Genomic DNA, 21,327 nt, shown 5'->3' with positions numbered 1-21,327 from the left:
ATCCTAGAGGAAGAGGATTACTTTAGCACTTGAACATGCCAAATTTTTGATGTGGAAATTAAAGTAGTTCTTTATTGAAGAATTACATGACATAAGGAAAATCAAGCCCTTATCCATGTGCATATGATACCTAAATGAACGTATGTGCTCCTCTTGCTCAAAATCCAACTCCATGAATTTAGTAGATAGAAAGGCAAAACATAAAACTTTTCAATACTTTGTTTGTCTTTCCCTTTTGATGGAGAAAGTGGGGAGGGTCAAGGGGAGAGGAAATTCAGTTGTAATGAGCAGAATTTTTTTTTAAAGGCCAGCAATGCATGGTAGAAATATATTTGCACATATCTGTATTTCAAAATAATATAATAAGACATTTGTTTTCATCATTAGCTTCCACTTGAATTACTAACAAATTAATTTACCTTTTGGCAAACTCAGCAGCTTTTGTAAAAAATTTTCGTCTGTAGTAATATTCTACCAAATGACCTTTAACGTAGACATTTCCACGATCTGAGGCTTGAGTCAGACACTCCAGAGCAGCCTTTAAATTTGGACGTACACCATGTCCATAAAGATACATAAGACCAAGGATGCCCTGTGATTCCAGGCTTCCATTTCCACAAGCTTCTGAATGCCAGAAAAATGCCTGTAGGAAAGGAAAAGGGGTTTTGAAACACGTAAGATTTTCTTTTTCTTTCTATAAAGTGGCAACATGGGCTGATGGATACAGTACTGCTTAGGAGCCACCTTATTGGCTATATAGGAATGCAAAGACTTATAATTGCCAAAATATAATGACCATTGCATGTAATTAGTGCCCTTAAGTCAATGGATCTGAGGCCCCTCTGTTATTTAGACCAGGGACTGCCAACATGGTGCCCATAGGTACACATGTGCTCACAGAAGCCTTCCCTGGTGCCCACAGGGTCCCCTTTGCCTGTTGAAATTAGGCTTGAAAAAAGCATTCTACTGTAGCCAATAGAACAGGTTGTGGTCTGTGCTTGGTTGCTTTGTATGTGTTGCCCAACATAGTTTCTCCCACTTGCAAATATGCCCATGGGCCCCAAAATAGTGGTGATCCTTGATTTAGATATAGACATATTTATAAACGCCAGCAAAAATGGTAGAGACAAATCAGCACTTCTGGGATATGGCATGAGGAGTTACCATCTGCAATATCTTAATCTCTTAATCTTAGAATACCATCTTTAAAAAACAAAAAATATTTCCATTTGCAATCTGCCAGGTGTTTTGCTTAGTTATAAATGCAAAACTAATTTTTTGCAATTTTCAGCTCAAGATGCTAACAAGACTGCTTGCAAAATTACCCCAGATGTTGGACCCTTCCTTCATATTTAGTAATGCTGTATCTTGAGTTTCAAATCTGATCGGTGAACCCACATGGCTCAATAATGTTTTATTATTCAAACCTAGCCACAAACACTAAAAAAGTCAAAACTGGATTCTTCTTTTGCCAATGCGCCACTTTGTTCTTTCACTTTGTAGTGTAGTTCTCATCATCATTTCTAAACTGCCCTTCATCTGTCATCATAGGGCGGTATACAACAATACATAAAATTATTCTCGTAATCACTATGGCTTAATTTCTTTAAAAATAATTTATATTTTTGAAGTTATATTGTTGCAAGTTGCATCCTTTCTTCTCTTGGCTATTTGAAAGCTAAGGCAAGACTGTTTGGCTTAAGGAAAGGGAGAGGTCTACATACATGTTTAGTTTTGCTTTAGGATTTCTAAAACTCATACTTCCTAGGAAAGCAAAAGCCTTGTGAAGAAAAAGCACATTTCACTTTTTGCACTGGCAACCATCACAAGCAAGATGAGGCATCCAGTATCCTGAATTCAGACAAGGTGAAGGCCACTGTGCCTCTGGGTTTATTGTTAAAGGTGGTAAAACCTAGCTCAAATACGTTTTGAGAGGAGACCCTCCCTGTATAGAGAAAATGCAAAAGCATTCTTTCTCAAGCAAGCAAGCAAGCAAGCAAGATCTTGCATAAGCAGCTTTCTGAATTCATTGCCAATGTGCAGTTGGGTACCATTCTCATTCACATTCCACGGTTCACTGGAGCCTTGCCATCTTTTGATGTAAAGGGGGATGCAGCTTCACATGGAGCTGTGCAGCTACAAGCAGATTAGGGACAGTGCCTCTGAAACTGTTTCTTCCCCTGGTGGAAAGGGTCTCCTCTCTAAAGACAGCAAGTACTAAAGCAAATTATTTTAAAATATTTCTTGACTATCATAACAAACCAGATTTGGATGCACAAAAGGTGTTGGTCAGATTATCGATTGCCTACTTTTGTCCAAATGTTGACTTTGCCTGTAATGTTGCTTTTGTATCAGTACTGCTCTCTTGATTCTTGTTGCATCTAAAATACAAGAATCTCATTCTGTTGGACCACACAACTGAATCCATGTTTTGTAATGAAAGCTAAAAAACCAAAATGCTACCTTTTTCAGATCCTTTGGATGCTTTGCTGAATACAGCATCCCAAGGGCTGTTTGAGCCTTTACGCTTGCTTTTGGGTTCCCGTGGTCTGCAGCAATAAGCCAGAATCTGGAAAACGTAAGAAAGCATAAGTAACATGGTTTGCCTTTTCCTCTTAGGGCAAAGATAGGCAACCTGCAGCCCTCGGATTAATTTCATATGGGTGTGGGTAGCCGGGGGGGGGGAGGGAAGAGAGAAGGGGGAAGCCAAGATGGATGGAGCAATGGAAGATGGAGGGGGAAAAACATTCTGTAAGTGATCTGTTCAATCTGTCCCTCTGTCTCCTGGCAGCCGAATCCCCTACAGCAGGGGATGGGGTAGAGAGGGCAGGAATGGAGAGAAAAGGAGTGGCTCCACCCACTTTTTGGCTCTGGCTCTGCCCACCACTGGCCTCTGAGATAACCCCTGGAGGAATGCAAGCCTTGACAGGAAAGAGGTTCCCCCACTTGCTTTAGAGCAAGTCTATGTGGCAGCTTTCAAGGTGCATTAGCTTAAAACTGGAAAGACAATTATTATGAAGTGGGAACCGGAAAAAAGTAGGGGACCAACTGATAAAATGACTCCTGCTGTGCATATTTTACAGCCTGCCCTGTGCTCATTCTTATCAGCAACATAGCTATCTGACCTTTTCCAAAGCTGCCAGGCCGATGCACCTACATACCACAGGTGGCTTATAAAGGGGAAGGGTACCTTTCAGCTTCTTTCTCTGAACTCTCGGTTCCACATCCTTCACAGTAAGCTCTTCCAAGGTTGTATGCAGCAGCAAATTTTAAATGCCTTGCTTTAGGGGAGTTAGAGATGACAATCTTCTCCATGTGTTCAACTCCTTTTTTCTACAGTTGACAGAAAACAGACGGAGTACTGAATTGGTTGTGACTAAGCAGCTTAGCCAATTATGTCAAGCCAAGTGAGGGCGGTTGGGCAGGCTCCAGTCTGTTGCTTGAAATGGAATGCTACAACCCTTTATGAGGAGCAGATCCAACCCCTATCATGTCTACTCACACATCACACAGGCAGAATACTATGGGGAAGTGAATACATGAAGTACTCAGTTCTCTCCAACAGAACTTGGGAACTTAAAGAGTACTTCTCTCAAGGATGTGGTATGAGCTTCTTAAGTTACATGCTGCTTTTCCAAAGTGCGCTCAACATGGTTCACAGAAGCATATACAGTACAATAAAACATGACTATATCAAACACATTTCATAAATAACAGCATTTAAAATCCATATTAGCAAGCTAATAACAACATTAAATGTAGTAATTCCCAAGATGCACACCAGGAAAAAAGTTTGTGCCAACAAATTGTCATATAGCAGGAACTTTTCAGTATAGGATTACTAGGATTAAGGCAGGGTTTCTGAAAATGGAGCTACTGGCCCCCTAAGGAGGCAGAAACATCATGATTCACAGAGGGTCATCAACATGACTGCATTTCTTAAAGTAGTGAATTCCTGTGTCGGGCCAAGTGCCAGTAGCCGCAGTAGGGGAGAATGCTCTTGCAGTCAGGTCCTGCTTGTGGGTTTCCCATAGGCATCTGGTTGGCCACTGCAAGAACAGGATGCAGGGCTAGGTGGGCCACTGGTCTGATCCAGCAGGCTCTTCTTGTGTTCTTAAGTGTGATCCCGAGGCTGACACTGGTGGCATCAAACCAGAGGGAAATAGCTTGCTGACAGCCATTTTCGTCGTCCTCCTATCATGCTGGGAGTTGTGTGAAATCCTTCTTGGTTTTGCTTCCTTTCAACTTCTGCAGGAACCCAGGAACACATCCGAAGCATCCCACCCCACCATAGCTGGCAACAGACTTGGAGCACAGTCCAGTTTCCCTGGATGTGCTGGAACATGTTCTGTTACCCCAGCAACCACTCTCCTCTGTAATGATCTTGATTATTTTATTTTTATACAAGTACCAATCTGAGTAAGAAAAACATTTCTAAATTATAACTGAATGCAGTGTGTGTGCTGCTTAATTGATTTCGAATACACTAAAGACAGGCTTCCAAGATGGTACACCTTTTTATCTAACACTTGCTACAACTTAATACTAGAGAGCTATTATGTGATCAAGATCACTACGAATTTAATGATACATCATGCTTCTTTCATTCAGCGTCACATATTTTCTTTGGAAATTGAAATAATCCCAGTGCATTCACAATGTGACAAAATATTGCCCTCTAGTGGTATTAGGGAAAGTTTCATTTGATTAAGTTTGACTGGTAATTGTGTACATTTAATTTTTTAAAATTAATTAGGCAGTATAAAATTTTCTTCAATCACTTTTCTTAATTTTTAAAAACTTGTTTCAGAACTTAAATATGCATATGATCCAGTCCAGGTGCAGCATTCATGTACAGAGGATTCCCATAGGGTCAGTACAGCCCCATTTTCTCTGCTCCCCACTTCTACACAAACCAACACACACCAAAGCAGCATCACAGACTCAGAGTTATGGGAGATGTGTGCACCCCTTCCATACCCAATCCAGTCCTGTTTTCGAATGTGCACCAGAGCACTAGGAATTTGCACTGAGTGGAGTGGGACATGTTTGAATTCAGAAATGGGAGGCATGCCCAGACCTCCCATTCCCCCTAATGCGCTTTTGCATTCTCTGAGCCTGGGCAGGTGAGGGACAACAACACTGTATAGATACGGGGTCAGCAGATAATAGGATCTGGATCTACTGGGTATTCGATCACTGGATGACTTGCAGTAGATTGCCAAGACTTTCTGACTTCTAATTGCTCAACAAAAACAAAATGAAAAGACCTCCCCCCATTCTCTAAGGCTGCAATCTAGTACATGTCTACTCTGAAGTAAGATCCATTGGGTTCAATGGGACTTACTCCCAGATAAGTATGTATTGGATTGCAGCCTAATTACGTAGGTCCCCTAATCTGTAGTAACTGAGATGTAAATGTGAATGAGAATGTGCAGGTCATCTCAGTGTTTGTCTCATAGGTCGCGGTAGGCAACTGACTCTGAGCCACCTTTTGCCTTTGGTTGCACCCCCATCATCCAGCCACTATTGTGCACTTGGCTGTGCTCCGCGGACCTTGGATTTCTAGGGGGGGAAACAAAGTCAATTCCACAAGCCTGAAACCTGCTCACACCTGGTATAGAGCCTCTGAAGAAGCATTTAATTTTTTAAAAATTGTATAGGCTGCCTAATAACCTAGAAAGGCAGTTCACAAAAACAAAATAAAAAATAGAAGACAATACAATATTTAAAACAATCAAAAACAATATATTGCAGCATAAAAATATTTTTCTCATCAGAGAGAAGAAAAGATAAAACCAATATAACAGCACAAATATACAATGAATTAAAAATCTGATTGAGAGCCCTGATTTTAAACTTGCAGTTTAAAAGGCCTATATGAATAGAAAGTTCTTCACCTTGTACCAAAGAGACCGCAATGAAAGCCCCATAAAAGCTCCTCTGTGGTCATACTAGATTGTGCCCACTGTATTTAGGACACAAGGGCATCCCAGGAGCCATACAATATTGTGGACCTCCTTGTGGCTGAAGAATCCTCTGCAGCCATCCCTCCTCTACAATCAGTGGGGAGAAAAAAGGGGTGTGTTGAGGGCAGACTGAGAGAGACTTTGGATCCACAGAGTACATTTTCCTCAACATCCTCCTGACAAAGAAGGGGAAATATGCAAGCCCTGAAGGTGCTATACCAATTTTTCCTCTAGCTACACCTCTCCACATACATTTTGTCCTGGCTAAAGTGAGACTGGCAGGGCTCTGTATTTAGCAGTTCTTCCACCATGGATCTTGAGGTCGCTTCCAGACTGCCTAATTATTACACTCATCCTGATTTGTTTGTAGGGAGACTAGACAATGTTGGCTATTTAATGGGAATTGATTCTCATTTGTTTGCAGGGAGGTTAGATGACATGGCATCAAAAGCAAGCATTCCACATTTTCATGTCACTTTCATTATGGCAAAAAGTCAGATATTTTGGGGAAGTGGGTTTGTTGTGTAAGACTTCCCAGTCAACTATGATTGTACAACTTGAATTTGCTGGTATGTGATTGAATCTCACCCAAAAAGCTTAACAGTCTGGAAGCACCCTCACCTTCCTGGTGCCACAGGATTGCTACCCCCATCAATGTTAAGCTTGAGACATTTGCTTAGTAATAGGAGACATTTGCATTTTTGTTGTTTTGAAATTAGAGACATTATTAAGTAAAAAAAAATTACCTAATCAATAATAAGGAGAAAAGAATCTAGTTGTAACTTACAGGATCTGGTGGGGTCCCCAGTCCATCATAGTACATTACACCTAGTTGATACATGGACTGAAGATCTGTGTTTTGTTCAAACTGCAACAATGCCTCTTCATACCATCCCTGCACAAATCAGATACTCAGGATTAAATCTAGCTACTGAAGCCGGCAGCATACAATTGAGCCATTATAAAAGACTGTCTTATCAATTAAAAGGGAGCTAAGTACAAAACTCCAACCCAGAAACTGTCACTAGGCATCTTGGAATATGGAAATTAATTATACCAACATGAGGCACTATTTAATCCAATCTAAACAATGCCTGGATTTAAGCCATGACAGGTGAATGGGCACAGCCAGAAGATAATACTTGGAACATGAACCAGCTGTTTGTTCTCCTGAAACACACGCCAGGTTCCCTTGGCTCCCCACTACATAAATGCAAGCACCACAGAAGAGAGGTTCTTGGGATGAAATCACTGCAAAAGAGCAAGTTGCATGATGGGATGTGTACACACAGCTGTCTCCTCTACTGAAGTCAATAGGCAAGCCCGGATGGGCAAGGTGCTGAGATGAGTTCCCACGAACCCGCAAAGGATCACTGGGCAAATGGTTGTAGTCCTAAACGGATTCAGATGCTGTGTAAATCACATCATTGCCTCTCTAAAAAATTGGCACTTATTGTAGCACATGCATATAAAAGGTCCCAGATTAAGTAATCAGCTAAAAGCAATACATTTTGAACAGGCCAGAACTTAAGAGCTAGGCGAAAGCAGTGCTGCTCAAGCAAGGCATGAAAATAAAATAAACTCTGTGGGAGGGGCTACAATGACAGTCCTGTGGAGTGTTAACTCTTTCCTGCCTCAAGCAACAGGAGAGGAAGAAATACAGCTTGGGGGTGTCCAAGTGCCCACTGGAGAAATAAAATTTCTATAAAATGTCAGTAAAATAAAAGAATGAACAAACATGAAATTCTAAATCTTCCTGGCAAGGCACAACATTCCCCCTGAAAAAGTTTCCCCTAACATCAATTCCCGCAGATAGAAAATGAGCAGTCTTGGCAGTTACATATATAACTTGTCCACACCACAAATACAATACAGCAGGGGTAATCCACGTGGTACTCTCCAGATGTGGGCTACAATTTGCATCAGCCCAGCCAGTATGGCCAATGGTCAGGGATGATGGGAGTTGTAGTCCACAACATCTGGAGGACACCCCACTGGCTAACCTTCAATTACAATCTTAAAGATGGACCTCTCCATTCATGTTCCTAACATTTGTCCTTAACACTGTGTCCCAATTCAACTCTAGTTGTGCACAACAGATCACAAGTAACTAATAGCCCTGGTGAGGATGCACATTAAAAGATGCACCCAGCCACTTCAGTGTGGCCCAGATGGGCACCACAATGTAACTCTGCCACTGCAGGGTATATGAGTCTGGTTCTGCATGCCAATGCTCCTTGCAAGATTAGGCCATGCATGTTTGGAGCCAACACTGCACATCCTAGTTAATTAACAGGTTTCACTCACAAGTAACGGTCTTATCATGCTTATAATCAAAGCTGGAGAGGGATATCATAGCAGACACAATCCAATCTCATGGCAGACTATCCAATAAGAACCGAGGCAAGGCCTGGGGATTTGGCAAGGAAGGGTGTGTAAAAGAGGCACATGTCTGGCATGCTTTCATCTCCTGTAATATGTGCCAAGCTTTCAGGGAGATTTAACCCCTTCAAGGCACTACCCTTTGCCTGAGAGAGATGTTAAAAATGCCTGCCACTCCAGTTGGATATGAAGATATTTTAGGTGCTATGACTCAAAGGGAGGCACCATAGCTCAGGAACAGGGCATAGACTTTGCATACAGTAGGTTCTAGGTTCAATCCCAGTTGAAAAAAGGATCAAGAAGGAGGTTATGAAGAAATCTCTATTGCAGACCATGGATTGCCATTGCCAGTCAGAGTAGATAACGCTGGCCTTTATGGACAAATAGTCTGACCTGGTATAAGGTAGTTTCTGAGTTCCTAATTACAGAACATTCCTAAAATACTGGTATCTGAATTAATTCTCAATCCCACTTTTCCACACTAATATTTTTTCAACATGGTTTCAAAATTCTTCATATAAGTGTGTATGTATGTGTGTGCATCTCTCTCAAAATGTAAGCTCTCACGCTGTCATGCTATCACAATGTCACAGTGCAGCAACGGGCACAGGGGCAAAGACGGTTGAGTGATCTGGCGAGTTATGTGGCAGCTACAGCAACCGCAGCTTGGGCCTGGCTGGGAATCTGGCAGTGGTGGTGGCTGAGGCCTGGCCAGGGGGCCCGCTGAGAGGTCAGTGGTGGCAGCAGCAGCTTGGAGGCCAGGCGGGAGGCTGGACAGCAGGTTTGGCAACCTGTGGGGGGCTGGGGGCCTTAGCGGCCCATGGGGGGAGCAAGGGGCTTTGGCAACCCATGAAAGAAAGGGGGCACTTCAACAAATCATGGGGAGTGGGGGAGCTTTGGCAAACCATGGGTAGAACTGATGAGCAAAGTGAGCAGGGGCAGAGCCCCAGGTGTGGGTGGATGTAGGGAGATATGGGGTTTGTGTGTATATGTAAAGTCCCACCTCTTCAAAATATAGCTGTCCTTTGAGAAAAGATGCCAAAGGATCCCCAGCCTTAATCCGCTTTTCCAGCAGCAATTCAGCCTTTGCAAGCAGAAATTCATGACTGTAAGTCTCTGTTTAAAAAAAACACACAAAGGAGTAATTGGTCCTAACACTTTAAAACAATCTTAATTACATAATTATCATCTACAGGATAACGTTTGTAACAGTTGTGGTTTTGCTATACTATTTTGCAACAGTTTGTAACAGTTGTGGTTTTGCTATACTATTTTGCCTTCCTTCTCTTGATGTGGTCTACGTACATCATTGGGGCTTGTAGCCAAAGAAAATGGCCCCAATCCAAAGATCATTGTGCACAACTGGTATCTGCATGTGAGTACCAGCTAAACAGATGGCTAACAGAGTCAATTTTGACAATGTAATTTCAGCCCCCTTACTTTCAACAACATATCCACAGAGGTATCACAGCTGACCACACTATCTGTCAGGGAGAATGCAAGTGGAACAAATTCAACATTCAATGTGTGTGTGTGTTTAAATCCACACAACACTCTTTTGCCTGTGAGGGGCCCAATCCTGAAATCCATATACACAATGCACAAATTGCCCTCTTTGGCTCGATGCACATAAATGTTCTTGGAAAGTAAATCTGACCTTAAAAAAAAATTAAGTTCAAGGAACACAGTTCCGTATTAATCAGAAATTCTTTTCTTGCCTTTTTGGAAATTAGTAAACAATCACATAAGCCAGAGATGGACAACCCTTTTTGTGTTCAATCTAGTCCTACCACAGGCACAGTTTCCAAGTATGGGGGATCCTCATAGAGCATAAGAGAACCCTCCCCCCTCTCTCCATCAGCATGCATGTAAAAGTGCCCAAGACAGCACCAGGCTGTTATGCAGAAGTGGCTTGCCTGGTGGGGCGGAGCTGCAGCAACAGCCTCCCTGCAGGGGAGTTGCTGCTGGTTACTGGGAGAAGGTGAAGTGGATTGGCTCTGCTGGTGCACCCACACAGCCCCAACCTTGCTGCCACCTTGCCCTTCTGCTCTGCCTCCCAATAAGCAGGAGTAATGACTCTTTCAGGAGGTGGTTACTGCAGCTTCATCCCACTAGGTGAACCACTCTTGTCATGAAGGGGAATGGAAAGTCTGTGCATGCCTCCCATATTCCAGTCTAACTCTGCCTCCTCCACGTGGTCAAGGAATGGGTGTGTGGCATCTTCTAAGGCAATGAACTGGGAAATGACTTCTTTTTAAATTATACCATTCATGTGACATGGAAGGAAGCATTGATAAGCTTAAGTATTACATAATTTCATTACCTTGGTTGGTCAGCCATTTTAATCCTTCTGATTCAGAACTCTGGAGCTTTGAGATGGTTTGCAGAATGGGCTCACTTCTACATTCTTGAGGCAGAGACTCACTGGTCAGCTTCATTTCTTTCTTTCAAATTCTTTCTTTCTGTAATAAAAGAATAGATTAAGACTAACATGCCCAGACTTGAGAGATTGCAAGGGCCACAGAAAAATTCTTACCTGCCCCTCCTTCAACCACCACTTATTCCAGAATAAGAGGCCAAAAAACTACAAACTTATCCATTAAGGTTCTTAAGCGAAAAATCCCATGATGATTTTTAATATTGCCCACATTTACCTCTATGGGTTAGTCCAGCGCTAGAAGCTTGTATCTTTCAAACTTCTGTCTTTGAGAAGGGCCCTCTGCATTTGGCCTGATTTTGACCAGTCTCCAAATGTTGAGAGGACTGATTCGAAAGGTAGCATTTGCCAAAACAAGAGGATAAGCAACAGCAAACTCTTGGGGGGGGTATCTTTATTATTATTATTTTTTAATTGTTGTCAAAAGCAGGCAGGGGAGGCCAACACTTGCTGTGCCCTCCCTTGGGCTCTGCAGCGTTAGAACAGCACAACCATTCTCAGTGTGGCAGGACCCATGATTCCATGGTTTTGTTCTTACCTGACATATTATGGTGGCAACAAGTCCCTTGGCAAGATTTCCCCGACCCACAATGATTACTTTTATTTTGCATGTGTTGTCCTTTCTCCAAGAAGCTCAGGTCAGCACACATCCCCCTCCCCACCCAATGTAAGTGGATAAATTTCATGGCCTCACAAACAACCCTGGGAAATAGGTTAGGCCTGAGAGATAGTGACTTGCCCAAGGTCACTTAGTGAACTTCACAGCCGAGTGGAGATTTGAAGCAAGGTCAAACTGGTCACAGCCAACTATGGCATAGCTGATGTGGTAACCAAGATACCATACTGGCACAAAGAGGAGGAAACGGTGCGACTCTCATTCGTCATAGATTGAAAGAAAATTCCCATGGTGTAGGACAGTGGTTCCTAAACTTTTTCCCCCCACGGACCACTTGAAAACTGCTGAGGGTCTTGTCGGATCAAGACCAAGATTTTTCTGCCTGTTGTAGCAATTGTAATGCGCTGTGCTAGGTGCTGTGTGATTTATATTGTATTTTTACAGACTCACTGTGGACCACCAGAATGACACTAAGTTAATAAGCTAGCCTTACTTCCTGTCCGTGTTGCTACAAGGTGGTTCCAAAGCCTATTCTGAGCAAAGGTTAACCTCTAGTCTCAATGCAACACGTTTGCTTTCAAACCTTATCCCATGCCACGCCGCAGACTCACCTCAGACTTCTTATACATGCTGGAGGAGGGCATTTGTGGGGGGAAATCTACAAACACGGATGACTCCTCACCTGCTTTAGGAGGTTGCAGCTTATTATGATGGTGGTCAATGGCCTGATGATCAGTGATGTGATGTAATGTGATAATGATACCTTTGCCTTGTTCTCTGACCATGGTTGCCCATCACTTTTACTATTCTCCCTCTGAACTCTTGAAAGGGGGAGGGCAAGGATGCTCCCTTCCCCATCTCTCTTTATAGGGGTACCCTGGAATGAGGGAGGGGAAATAGGGAGGTGTCTTAATTTGAACTAGAGCTTCAAGAGCTCAGGTTCAGAACCCTTTGAACGACAGGGACTATGCTGAGATATTACTGAAACTGCGGTGTACCTTCTGATCACATGCCCAGTACATTAGTACCACCACCAACTGGCTGATTATATACCATACATTTAAGGCACATGACTTCCCCCAAAGAATCCTGGGAACTGTAGTTTGTTAAGGGTGGTGGGACGGTTAACAGCAGTTCCCAGGATTATTTAGGGAAAGCAATGTGGTTTAAATGTATGGAGTGTATGCAAACTTTGTGAATCTGGGGTGCGGCTCCAAATAACACTTGGAGTCCATTACTTAAACGTATATCACCGAACAAAGGGGTGGGTGAACTCCGGTGCTCTGAAAGAAAAAAAAAAGCTGGGAAGGGACAAATGAGCCCACCCGATCCGGTTCCCGCGCGAGCGACTCACTGAATTCACCACCGGTTCCCATGGCGAAATGCGCCTCCCGCTGCTGAACGAACTCGCCGAAGACAGACTGCGAAGACCGCCTCCGGCCAGCTTCACGTTGCCTGGCAACGCCGCTTTCGAGCGTCCCAGAAAGACCCACCCCCTCCCAGGGCCCCGCCCCGTTCTCCGCTCTTCCACCAATGCCGCGGGGATTAGGAACGAAACGCGCGCGCATTGGGGGAAAGGCGTTGAGCGGGAGGGAATCCATTGTTAGTCCTGGAGCAGGCGTAGATAGTCTCTGTCAGGACGCAGTCACCCCTTCCCCTCGTCCGTTCTTGTACGAAGAAGTGAATGTCTAGCAAGTGTGCATTCCAGAAGCTGCCCCCTGTTCAGGGAGGTTTCAGTCTCTCTTCCCCCCCCCCAGCGGAAAAAAGGGCAGTCCCTCAAAAAAATTACACAATGCGATTATTACAATCTAGCCAGTAGTGTAGTGGCAAAATCAAAAGTGCAGGGCCCCTTCATGTTAGTCACAGCCATGCCCCCTCATCCCTTTGAGAGGGGTTGAGAATAAGATCCTGATTAGTGCCTTCTCCCTCAGCAACAGACATCCCTAGGAGCTAATGAGCATGAAAAAGGGGAGTGTTCTTAGTGGCTGACTCACCTCCTTTCACTCTGATTGGACAAGGAAGCATAGAATACTCTTCTCAGTGGTTAACACTTCTCGTTGATGCTGATTGGTTCATTGCTGGAAACATAGCGACCCTGCTCCCCCAAAAAGTAAGGTGTCTAAGACCCCCTGAGACCCTGGATGACTGCACCCCTGAATCTAGCCCAAAATTAGAATGGATTATCTTAATCCCTCCTAACACCCATATACTTCTCAAGACATTAATTGAGCCAAGACACAGCTCAACATCTAACAGAAAAGTAATGGTAAAGAGAAGAATCCTCTGAAACATTTGCCAACGTGTACAGTAAAAAGCTACTGAATGATTTGGCTTGTAATAACTGTAAATGCAACGAGGCAATTGAAAACTACATGGCTTTAATTACATTTGGCTGCTGGGTTGTCCTTGCATTGCTGTGTAAGTAATTCTATAGTGTTACAATGCTGGTGTTTATGTTAAGTTTGAGTACCTCTCAGAGGAGGTGCACCAATGTGATGTTTTCATCACACCTTTCCTGGGATTAGGTGGCACACTGCTGCGCCTTCTCTCTTGAGGCTGTTATTTTGGGAGGAAATGCAACAGTAGACAGATTGAATCCTCCCACATCTATGAATTTGAAGACTTCTAGTTGTTTAAAATTACAACTATGGTGTTTTACAGGAAGATAAAACTGGCAACAAGTTTATAGCTCATGCTGATTAATACTACCTTTATCTGCTCACAAAAAGTAAAGCATCAGATAGCAAGTGTGCTGGGAAACTGAGTAATAAAATATTATGACTCACTGCTGATTTTTGTGATGACTGAATTATGCCAATGACTGAGAAGGCCATGATTCCTTCTGGTCATAAAGAATTAGACTTTGTTTAGCATAGCAATATCCAAAGGCACATCACAATCTTACTACACTTTTAAGCATCACACAATCTCATTAAACACAGCAGTACTAACAAAGGGCTTAACATATTCCACAGAAGCAGTGACAAAGTGTGAATTGTGTTTCCTCTTAGGTCTTGTGTAAAAAAATATGCATATATCCTTCCCTTCACACAAGATTCAGACTCAGGAGAGAGGAAGCAAACTCAAGCTTTCATTCTTGCTTCGTTCTATGGAATGTAAAAACAACAGAATCCTGAAGCATCTGAAAGACTCAAGCCTCAAGACAGACTGAATTGGGCCTAGATAATCTGTTTAATTAAGAACCCCTGAACCTGAGATGCCACTATGACAGGTGTTCCCAAACTGTGGTCCACAGACAACTAGTGGTCCATGATGCTTCATTTAGGTGGTCTGCGGTGACAATTCTGCAGAATGGCATAGCAACATATGTGTGAGAAATGGTGTGCATGTGTAGAACGGCAGGCACAGTAATGCATGCAAATGAAAGAGAGTTGACAGAGTGGGAGTTGTCAGTTTATAAAAAAGGCATATTTGATTTTTAATTGTATTTTTATTGCTTCTTTTATTTCCTATATTTTATGGTATTAAAATTTGAATTCCATATCATATTTTAAAAACTACTTTAGCATCTAGCATAGCCTACTAAATGTAAATGTACTGCCTTCAAGTCGATTCTGACTTATGGCGACCCTTTGAATAGGGTTTTCATGGTAAGTGATATTCAGAGGAGGTTTACCGTTGCCTTCCTCTGAGGCTGAGAGGCAGTGACTGGCCCAAGGTCACCCAGTGAGCTTCATGTCTGTGTGGGGATTCGAACCCTGGTCTCCCAGGTCATAGGCAGAAAAATAATTAAGTGGTCTACCAAGACCCTCAGCAATTTTCAAGTGGTCAGGAGGTGGGGTGGGGAGTATGGGAACCACTGCACTGTGCTACGTGTGCATAGATGGGTTAGAAAATATTTTGATGGACCAGCACAATTTGTAACTGTATTTGCTAGGTTTAGAATTAGTTTTTTTAGCATAGGCCAGAGAAACTTTAAACAAAAGCAAAAAAGATAGCCATGTGGACAATACATTACAATTACACTGAACTTTCCCTTACTTTTTTGTGTTGAATAACTAGAGTAGTCAAAGCAGGGCTTGACATATACTGTATACAGCTAGTGTCTCTATATTAATATGTGAGTGACTGTTTCCTATGCAAGAACAATCCCAGTTGCTTTATTGATCTCAGTTGCTCATAACTGGATTATTCCTTTGCTTATCTGACTAAACTCTAAATACACAGCATATGCTGTCTGTTGCCTTGGGCAGAGCAATACAACTCATGGGAAGCCGGCGAGGTCTGCATCATCCTTTTTGTGTTCAGGAGCCGCCAGGAGCGGTGCACAGGGACCGGAAAGTAAAAGCCGGCTCTCATGAATACCCCTACTAGGGAGTAACATTCTCCAAAGACTTCTATTGCAATTATTTTCTTAGACTGACCTTTTTCCCAACGTAACTGGTTACAGGGACCATACAACTCCCCTGTTGAAAAGCTCCACTGGTTGCCAGTCTGTTTCCGGACACAATTCAAAGTGCTGGTGTTGACCTATAAAGCCCTATACAGCTTAGGTCCAGGCTATTTATCAGACCGTATCTCCCTGTATGAACCTGCCCGGGCCCTGAGATCTTCAGGAGAGGCCCTTCTCTCCATACCCACTTCCTCTCAAGTTCGACTGGTGGGGACGTGGGATAGGGCCTTCTTGGTGGCGGCCTCTAGGCTGTGGAATTCTCTCCCTATGGATATAAGAATGACCCCCTCCCTGCAGTCCTTCCGGCGTCAAGCAAAGACTTTCCTATTTCAACAAGCTTTTGGTACTGATGGATGCTAAAGTTAGGACTGCCGGGACCTGCACTGCTAATGCCAAATATCATTATTTTAAATTGGCTTTGATCCTCTTTTAGCTATCAGTTTGAATGGTTTTAATATAGGATATAGTTTAATTCTAAATGTGGATTTTGTATGTTTTAATTATAAGTGTTTTTATCTGGAAGCCACTGCGAGTTCCAGTGTTGGAAGGGTGGCGGGATATAAATAAAGAAGAAGAAGAAGAAGAAGATGAATAATAATAATAATAACAACAACAACAACAACAATAACAATAACAATTTTGACCCAGATCAGGACCTGCAGGAGCACTCCAAACATGAGTTGGATGTCACCTAAGTTTACCACCTCAGCCCTCCTCCAACACGCCACCAGAATGCCCCTTTTGGGGGGGCCTTATGCCAGTTTCCGCCTATACCTCTTCCACCTGGCTAGGCTTCCCTGGTGAGCCAGCAGGGTCCTGGCTCTGCCGCAGTTGAGCTGGGGTTAGGGGCTTTTGCTGGCGGAGCCCAGCAGAGCCAGGACCCTGCCATCTCAGTCGGGGGTCCACCTTATCAACTCATAAATATGAGTTGAATTGGCCCTAACAGCAATGCAACGTGCTGAATGGATTATTGTGAAAGTCCAAATTAAATATACCAGGACTGTGGAAATAAATCTTCAATAGTATCTTGAGGTTTCTGGGAAACGACTCAGCTTTTTGTCTCTATTTGTAATCACCATTGCTATGTGTAAATGTTATTTATAAATTAAGCATTATGCCATATGGTTTCCCCATTTTCTAATGTGTATTTCTAGATATTTCCCATTCTGCTGATTACTTGTATAAATATATGCATTATTTATTTATTTATTTATTTATTTATTGTTTGATTTATATCCTGCCCTTCCTCCCAGCAGGAGCCCAGGGCGGCAAACAAAAGCACTAAAAACACTTTAAAACATCATAAAAACAGACCTTAAAATACATTAAAACAAAACAACTTTAAAAACTTTCTTTTTAAAAAAGCTTTAAAAACATCTTAAATAAAAAGGGTTAAACATATTGTTTAGGGGAAAAAGGTTTAAAATATGAATATGAGCCAACAGTGCGATGTGGCTGCAAAAAAGGCAAATGCTACATTAGGCTGCAGTAACAGAAGTATAGTTTCCAAATCACGTGAAGTATTAGTTACCCTCTACTCAGCACTGGTTAGGCCTCATCTTTAATACTGCATCCAGTTCTGGTTTCCGCACTTCAAGAAGGATGCAGACAAACTGGAACAGGTTCAGAGGAGGGCAACAAGGAGGATCAGGGACTGGAAACAAAGCCCTATGAGGAGAGACTGAAAGAACTGGGCATGTCTAGCCTGGAGAAGAGAAGGCAGGGGAGATATGATAGCACTCTTCAAGTACATGAAAGGTTGTCACATAGAGGAGGGCCGGGATCTCTTCTCGATAGTCCCAGAGTGCAGGACATGGAATAATGGGCTCAAGTTGCAGGAAGCCAGATTTCGACTGGACATCAGGAAAAACCTCCTAACTACTAGAGCCATACAACAATGGAATCAGTTACCTAGAGAGGTAGTGGGCTCACCAACGCTGGAGGCATTAAAGAGGGAGCTAGACAGCCATCGGTCAGGAATGCTTTGATTTGGATTCCTGCATTGAGCAGGGGGTTGGACTCGATGGCCTTATAGGCCTCTTCCAACTCTACTATTCTATGATTCTATGAAAAAAATATTAAAGAACAATTCCAACACAGATGCAGACTGGGATAGGTCTCAACTTAAAAGGCTTGTTGTCAGAGGAAAGTTAAGGTAAGGCATAAGAAACATCAATAACAACTATGTCAGTAAAACCAGCTGTTATCCATGCCTGTGCATTAGCTTGAATGGAAGGAAGATCCTATGCCTGGCAACTATTGGCTGTCCTGCTTTCAGGAAGTCCTCTCTTCCTTACTAATTCAAAATGAATTTATGTCCCCATATGGGTCACAAATAGCAGCTTTAGGAAGCAGTACTATAAAGCCAGGAAAAGGATGTGTGTGTGGGGGGGGGGAGGAAACTCCCAGCCTCTCTGTACACCAAGATGCTGTTTACCAATCTTATGTGTTACATTTACTTTGAATCTCCACCATTAACCCATTATGTGGCTTTAGGCAAGCCACTATTTCGTTTCCTATATTTACAATATGGAAAGAATAGCATTCACCTATGGCACAGGATTATACTAAGGATTAGTGAGATAACATACATGAAACAATTTTTATTCATTATTACTCTCCTAGAGTGTGAGCAAAGATTACTCCAAATTATTTTCTTGCTTACTACTTCTGCCTGGACTAATAATATAGTGGACTGCCTTCAAGTCAATCCCGATTTATGACAACCCTATGAATAGGGTTTTCATGGTAAGCAGCATTCAGAGGGGGTTTACCATTGCCTTCCTCTGAGTCTGAGAGGCAGTGACTGGCCCAAGGTCACCCAGTGAGCTTCATGGCTGTGTGGGGTCCCAGGTCGTAGTCCAATACCTGAACCACTACACTGCCAGGTTAGCCAGGTTTTACTCAGATTCTACCCATGCCTATTTAGCACATTAGGGGGCCCAGATTCCCAGCTTTCTTTTTTTTTTAAAAAAGCAAGTCTCTAGCCCTTGTGGATCCAGAGAAACAAGGCAAAATGTGGAGGCAGTTTTCTGCTCATTTTGTGAGAAATCAGCCTATTCCTGTCTTCCATTGTTCTTAGCACAGCTTGGAAGATTACTTTTAAAAAGTAATAAATTACAGTTACAGTTACATGGCCAAAAAAAGTAGTAATTACCATTACAATTACAATTGCTCTGAAAGTAACTGATTACTTTACTTTTCCTCCAAAGTAATCACTACAATTACATTTCAGTTACTTAAAAAAAAACACCTACAAGGTGCTGGCCTTGGCTGCTGCACATCTAACTAGCCTTAAAACAACATTCAAAATAAACAAACACATACAGAGGTAGTAGAATAATCATTTTTATTCCTAAGATAGCAATGGTGGTCTCTCTGCTGGTAAGGGTGGTGGGGAGGGAGGCTGAGGCCACTACTCAGATCTTTGCACGTCAAACCAAGTGCAACCCCCCCTCAGCCAGCCAGCATAATCTCTCTCAATTAACCACCTCCTAGACCCTGCCCTGCCACCAACTAAGGGATACTCACTCAAGCAAACATTTTCCCATGAGATGCAAAAATGTTAAAATACTGCAAATGCAGCACAGTAGCCAGAGAGGGTGGTGGAGGCCACTTTGTGTGCCAAGTGCAAACACAGTATTCACTCACACACACACACACACACACACACACACACACACACGTGTCATCTTTCACCTCCACAGTTCTTTATCTCCATTCTGCTGCTGCCTCCTTCTCCTTTATCCATGTTCTTGACCTCCGGATCCTTTTCCCCTCCACTCCATTCTTCACCACCACTATCCGTTTTTTTAAATAATTGTTTTCTCCACTCCACCCCATCTCACTCTCCACCTCCTCCCTCGTCGCCTCCTACCCATCCACAGAGCATGAGGAAAGAGAGACTGCACAGAAGCCCAGTTTGAGGCACATGATTTTCATCCACAAATCAGAGGAGCAGAAGACTTCCCCTGCTTCCCCCAAGTAATGCCCAAAAGTAATTCTGGAAAAGTTACAATTACTCCACAAAAGTAGTAAAATTACTCCTAGCTCTATTACAATCAAAATGTAAAGGGATTACCCACTCGTTACTGAAAAAAGTAATGAATTACAAGTAATTCGTTACTTGTAACTAGTTACTTCCAAGCTCTGGTTCTTAGCCAGTGAGGAACATCAAAGCTCTCCTGGGAAGATCAAGAATTTTAGCCTGCCTGCCTGCTGCATATGCAGAAGCTAGCAGTTAAGAAAACTACACATACTCACTTGATCAACACATGCAGCTCCACCCCTTAGCAGTAGACTTTCTGGTTGTATTGGCAAAGAGAAGCAGCCTTCATCTCGATTGTCTCTGTGTCTCAGGGTATGGGTCTTAAGTAGTGAATGCAATGGGAGGGTCTGCCTGCCATCACAGAGGATGGAATAAAGGAGTGTGAATCCACAAAACACTCCCTCCCTCCTCTATCTCGCTGTACAAAAGGTTGCGGCACCGTGTTAGCATTTGTATTTTTCAGCCCTGCACCCACATGGTTAAACAGTACTTACTCCCAAGTTAAGTTGCATTGGAATGTAGCCTCACTCACCCTGTGGCCTGGCAGAGCCTCTGTTCAGCAATACATATCCGTTTAAATGACTGGCAGGCATCTCTCCACCAAATATTACCATATTTCTTCTCCAGGGATGGTGAGGTGTTTGTATTTGTACATATATATATACACACACATACATATATTTCTGTGTGTATGTATGTATATATGTATGTGTGTGTGTATATATGTACAAATGAATATATATTTGCAATGCAGTGGCACAGTGTAATCTTTTCCCCCTTAAGACCAATAGGAATGGAACAGCTGCCTTATCTAATGCTAGGACAACTTGCCAAATCTCTAGAAGTCACTGCTTTTTAAAAAAAAAGAGGTGTCGGCACTCAAGTCTCTATCAAGCCTTTATCATAGAAGGCTGCATTTCCACTCTCTCTGATATGTGAGAATCAGTGTACTAAGGACACTTCTCACATGCTTAGACACTACTCTCTTTAGGTACAATTCACTGAAGTGATAATATTTAAATCTTTATTTTTATCTGTGTTACAAGTTGTAGTGGTGTGTTCATTTAACATTTCCTAATTGTTGGTACAGACAACCTCTTAGTCACAATATTTTTGAATTGATGATTTGCTGGCTTTTTATACTGCTGCATTGACTTGTTTTATGCTTTGTTTCTATTTTGTGTTTTATTATATTTTTATATTGATTGTGTATGGTTATTGTTTTTATTATGTGGTAAGCTGCCCTGTCCTCTTTATTAAATAAATATTCCATACTGTTGGAAACTAGTCTAGGCATTTAAGGCTGAATTTAAAAAAAAATTCCTCACATTCTCCCCCAGTTTTTGGTGGTAATTATTAGGCACAAAAACAAAACAACTGGACAATGCAACCATTAATATGATTCATTTGCATAATTAGCAAATATATGCAAATTAGCCCACCTGGATTTGTGGAACTGGA

The 21,327-nt window shown here is 42.5% G+C and overlaps 1 protein-coding gene across 7 annotated transcripts in view; it reads right to left on the bottom strand.

The window, feature by feature from the left end:
• The window catches only part of LRP2BP (LRP2 binding protein), a 36,455-nt gene that overhangs the window by 14,030 nt on the left and 1,098 nt on the right, over positions 1 to 21,327 (bottom strand). For 3 of the 7 annotated variants that reach the window (XR_009757726.1, XR_009757725.1, XM_061582900.1), the window contains exons 1-7: positions 12,759 to 12,853; positions 10,675 to 10,813; positions 9,355 to 9,467; positions 6,757 to 6,864; positions 3,191 to 3,333; positions 2,464 to 2,569; positions 420 to 643 (exon numbers count right to left, since the gene is read on the bottom strand). Coding sequence is in view for 1 of the 7 variants with exons in the window: in XM_061582900.1 (XP_061438884.1) it covers positions 420 to 643; positions 2,464 to 2,569; positions 3,191 to 3,333; positions 6,757 to 6,864; positions 9,355 to 9,467; positions 10,675 to 10,789 (809 nt within the window). In the remaining 6 variants the exon portion in view is untranslated. Of the gene's footprint in view, positions 1 to 419; positions 644 to 2,463; positions 2,570 to 3,190; positions 3,334 to 6,756; positions 6,865 to 9,354; positions 9,468 to 10,674; positions 10,814 to 12,015; positions 12,067 to 12,086; positions 12,209 to 12,729; positions 12,854 to 21,327 lie in introns of those variants that run through there. The other 4 variants (XR_009757729.1, XR_009757727.1, XR_009757730.1 and 1 more) reach the window with 4 other exon arrangements.

The sequence above is a fragment of the Rhineura floridana genome, chromosome 9 (assembly GCF_030035675.1).
Source record: "Rhineura floridana isolate rRhiFlo1 chromosome 9, rRhiFlo1.hap2, whole genome shotgun sequence".
Lineage (NCBI taxonomy): Eukaryota > Metazoa > Chordata > Lepidosauria > Squamata > Rhineuridae > Rhineura > Rhineura floridana.
This window is presented reverse-complemented; position numbering and strand designations above follow the sequence as displayed.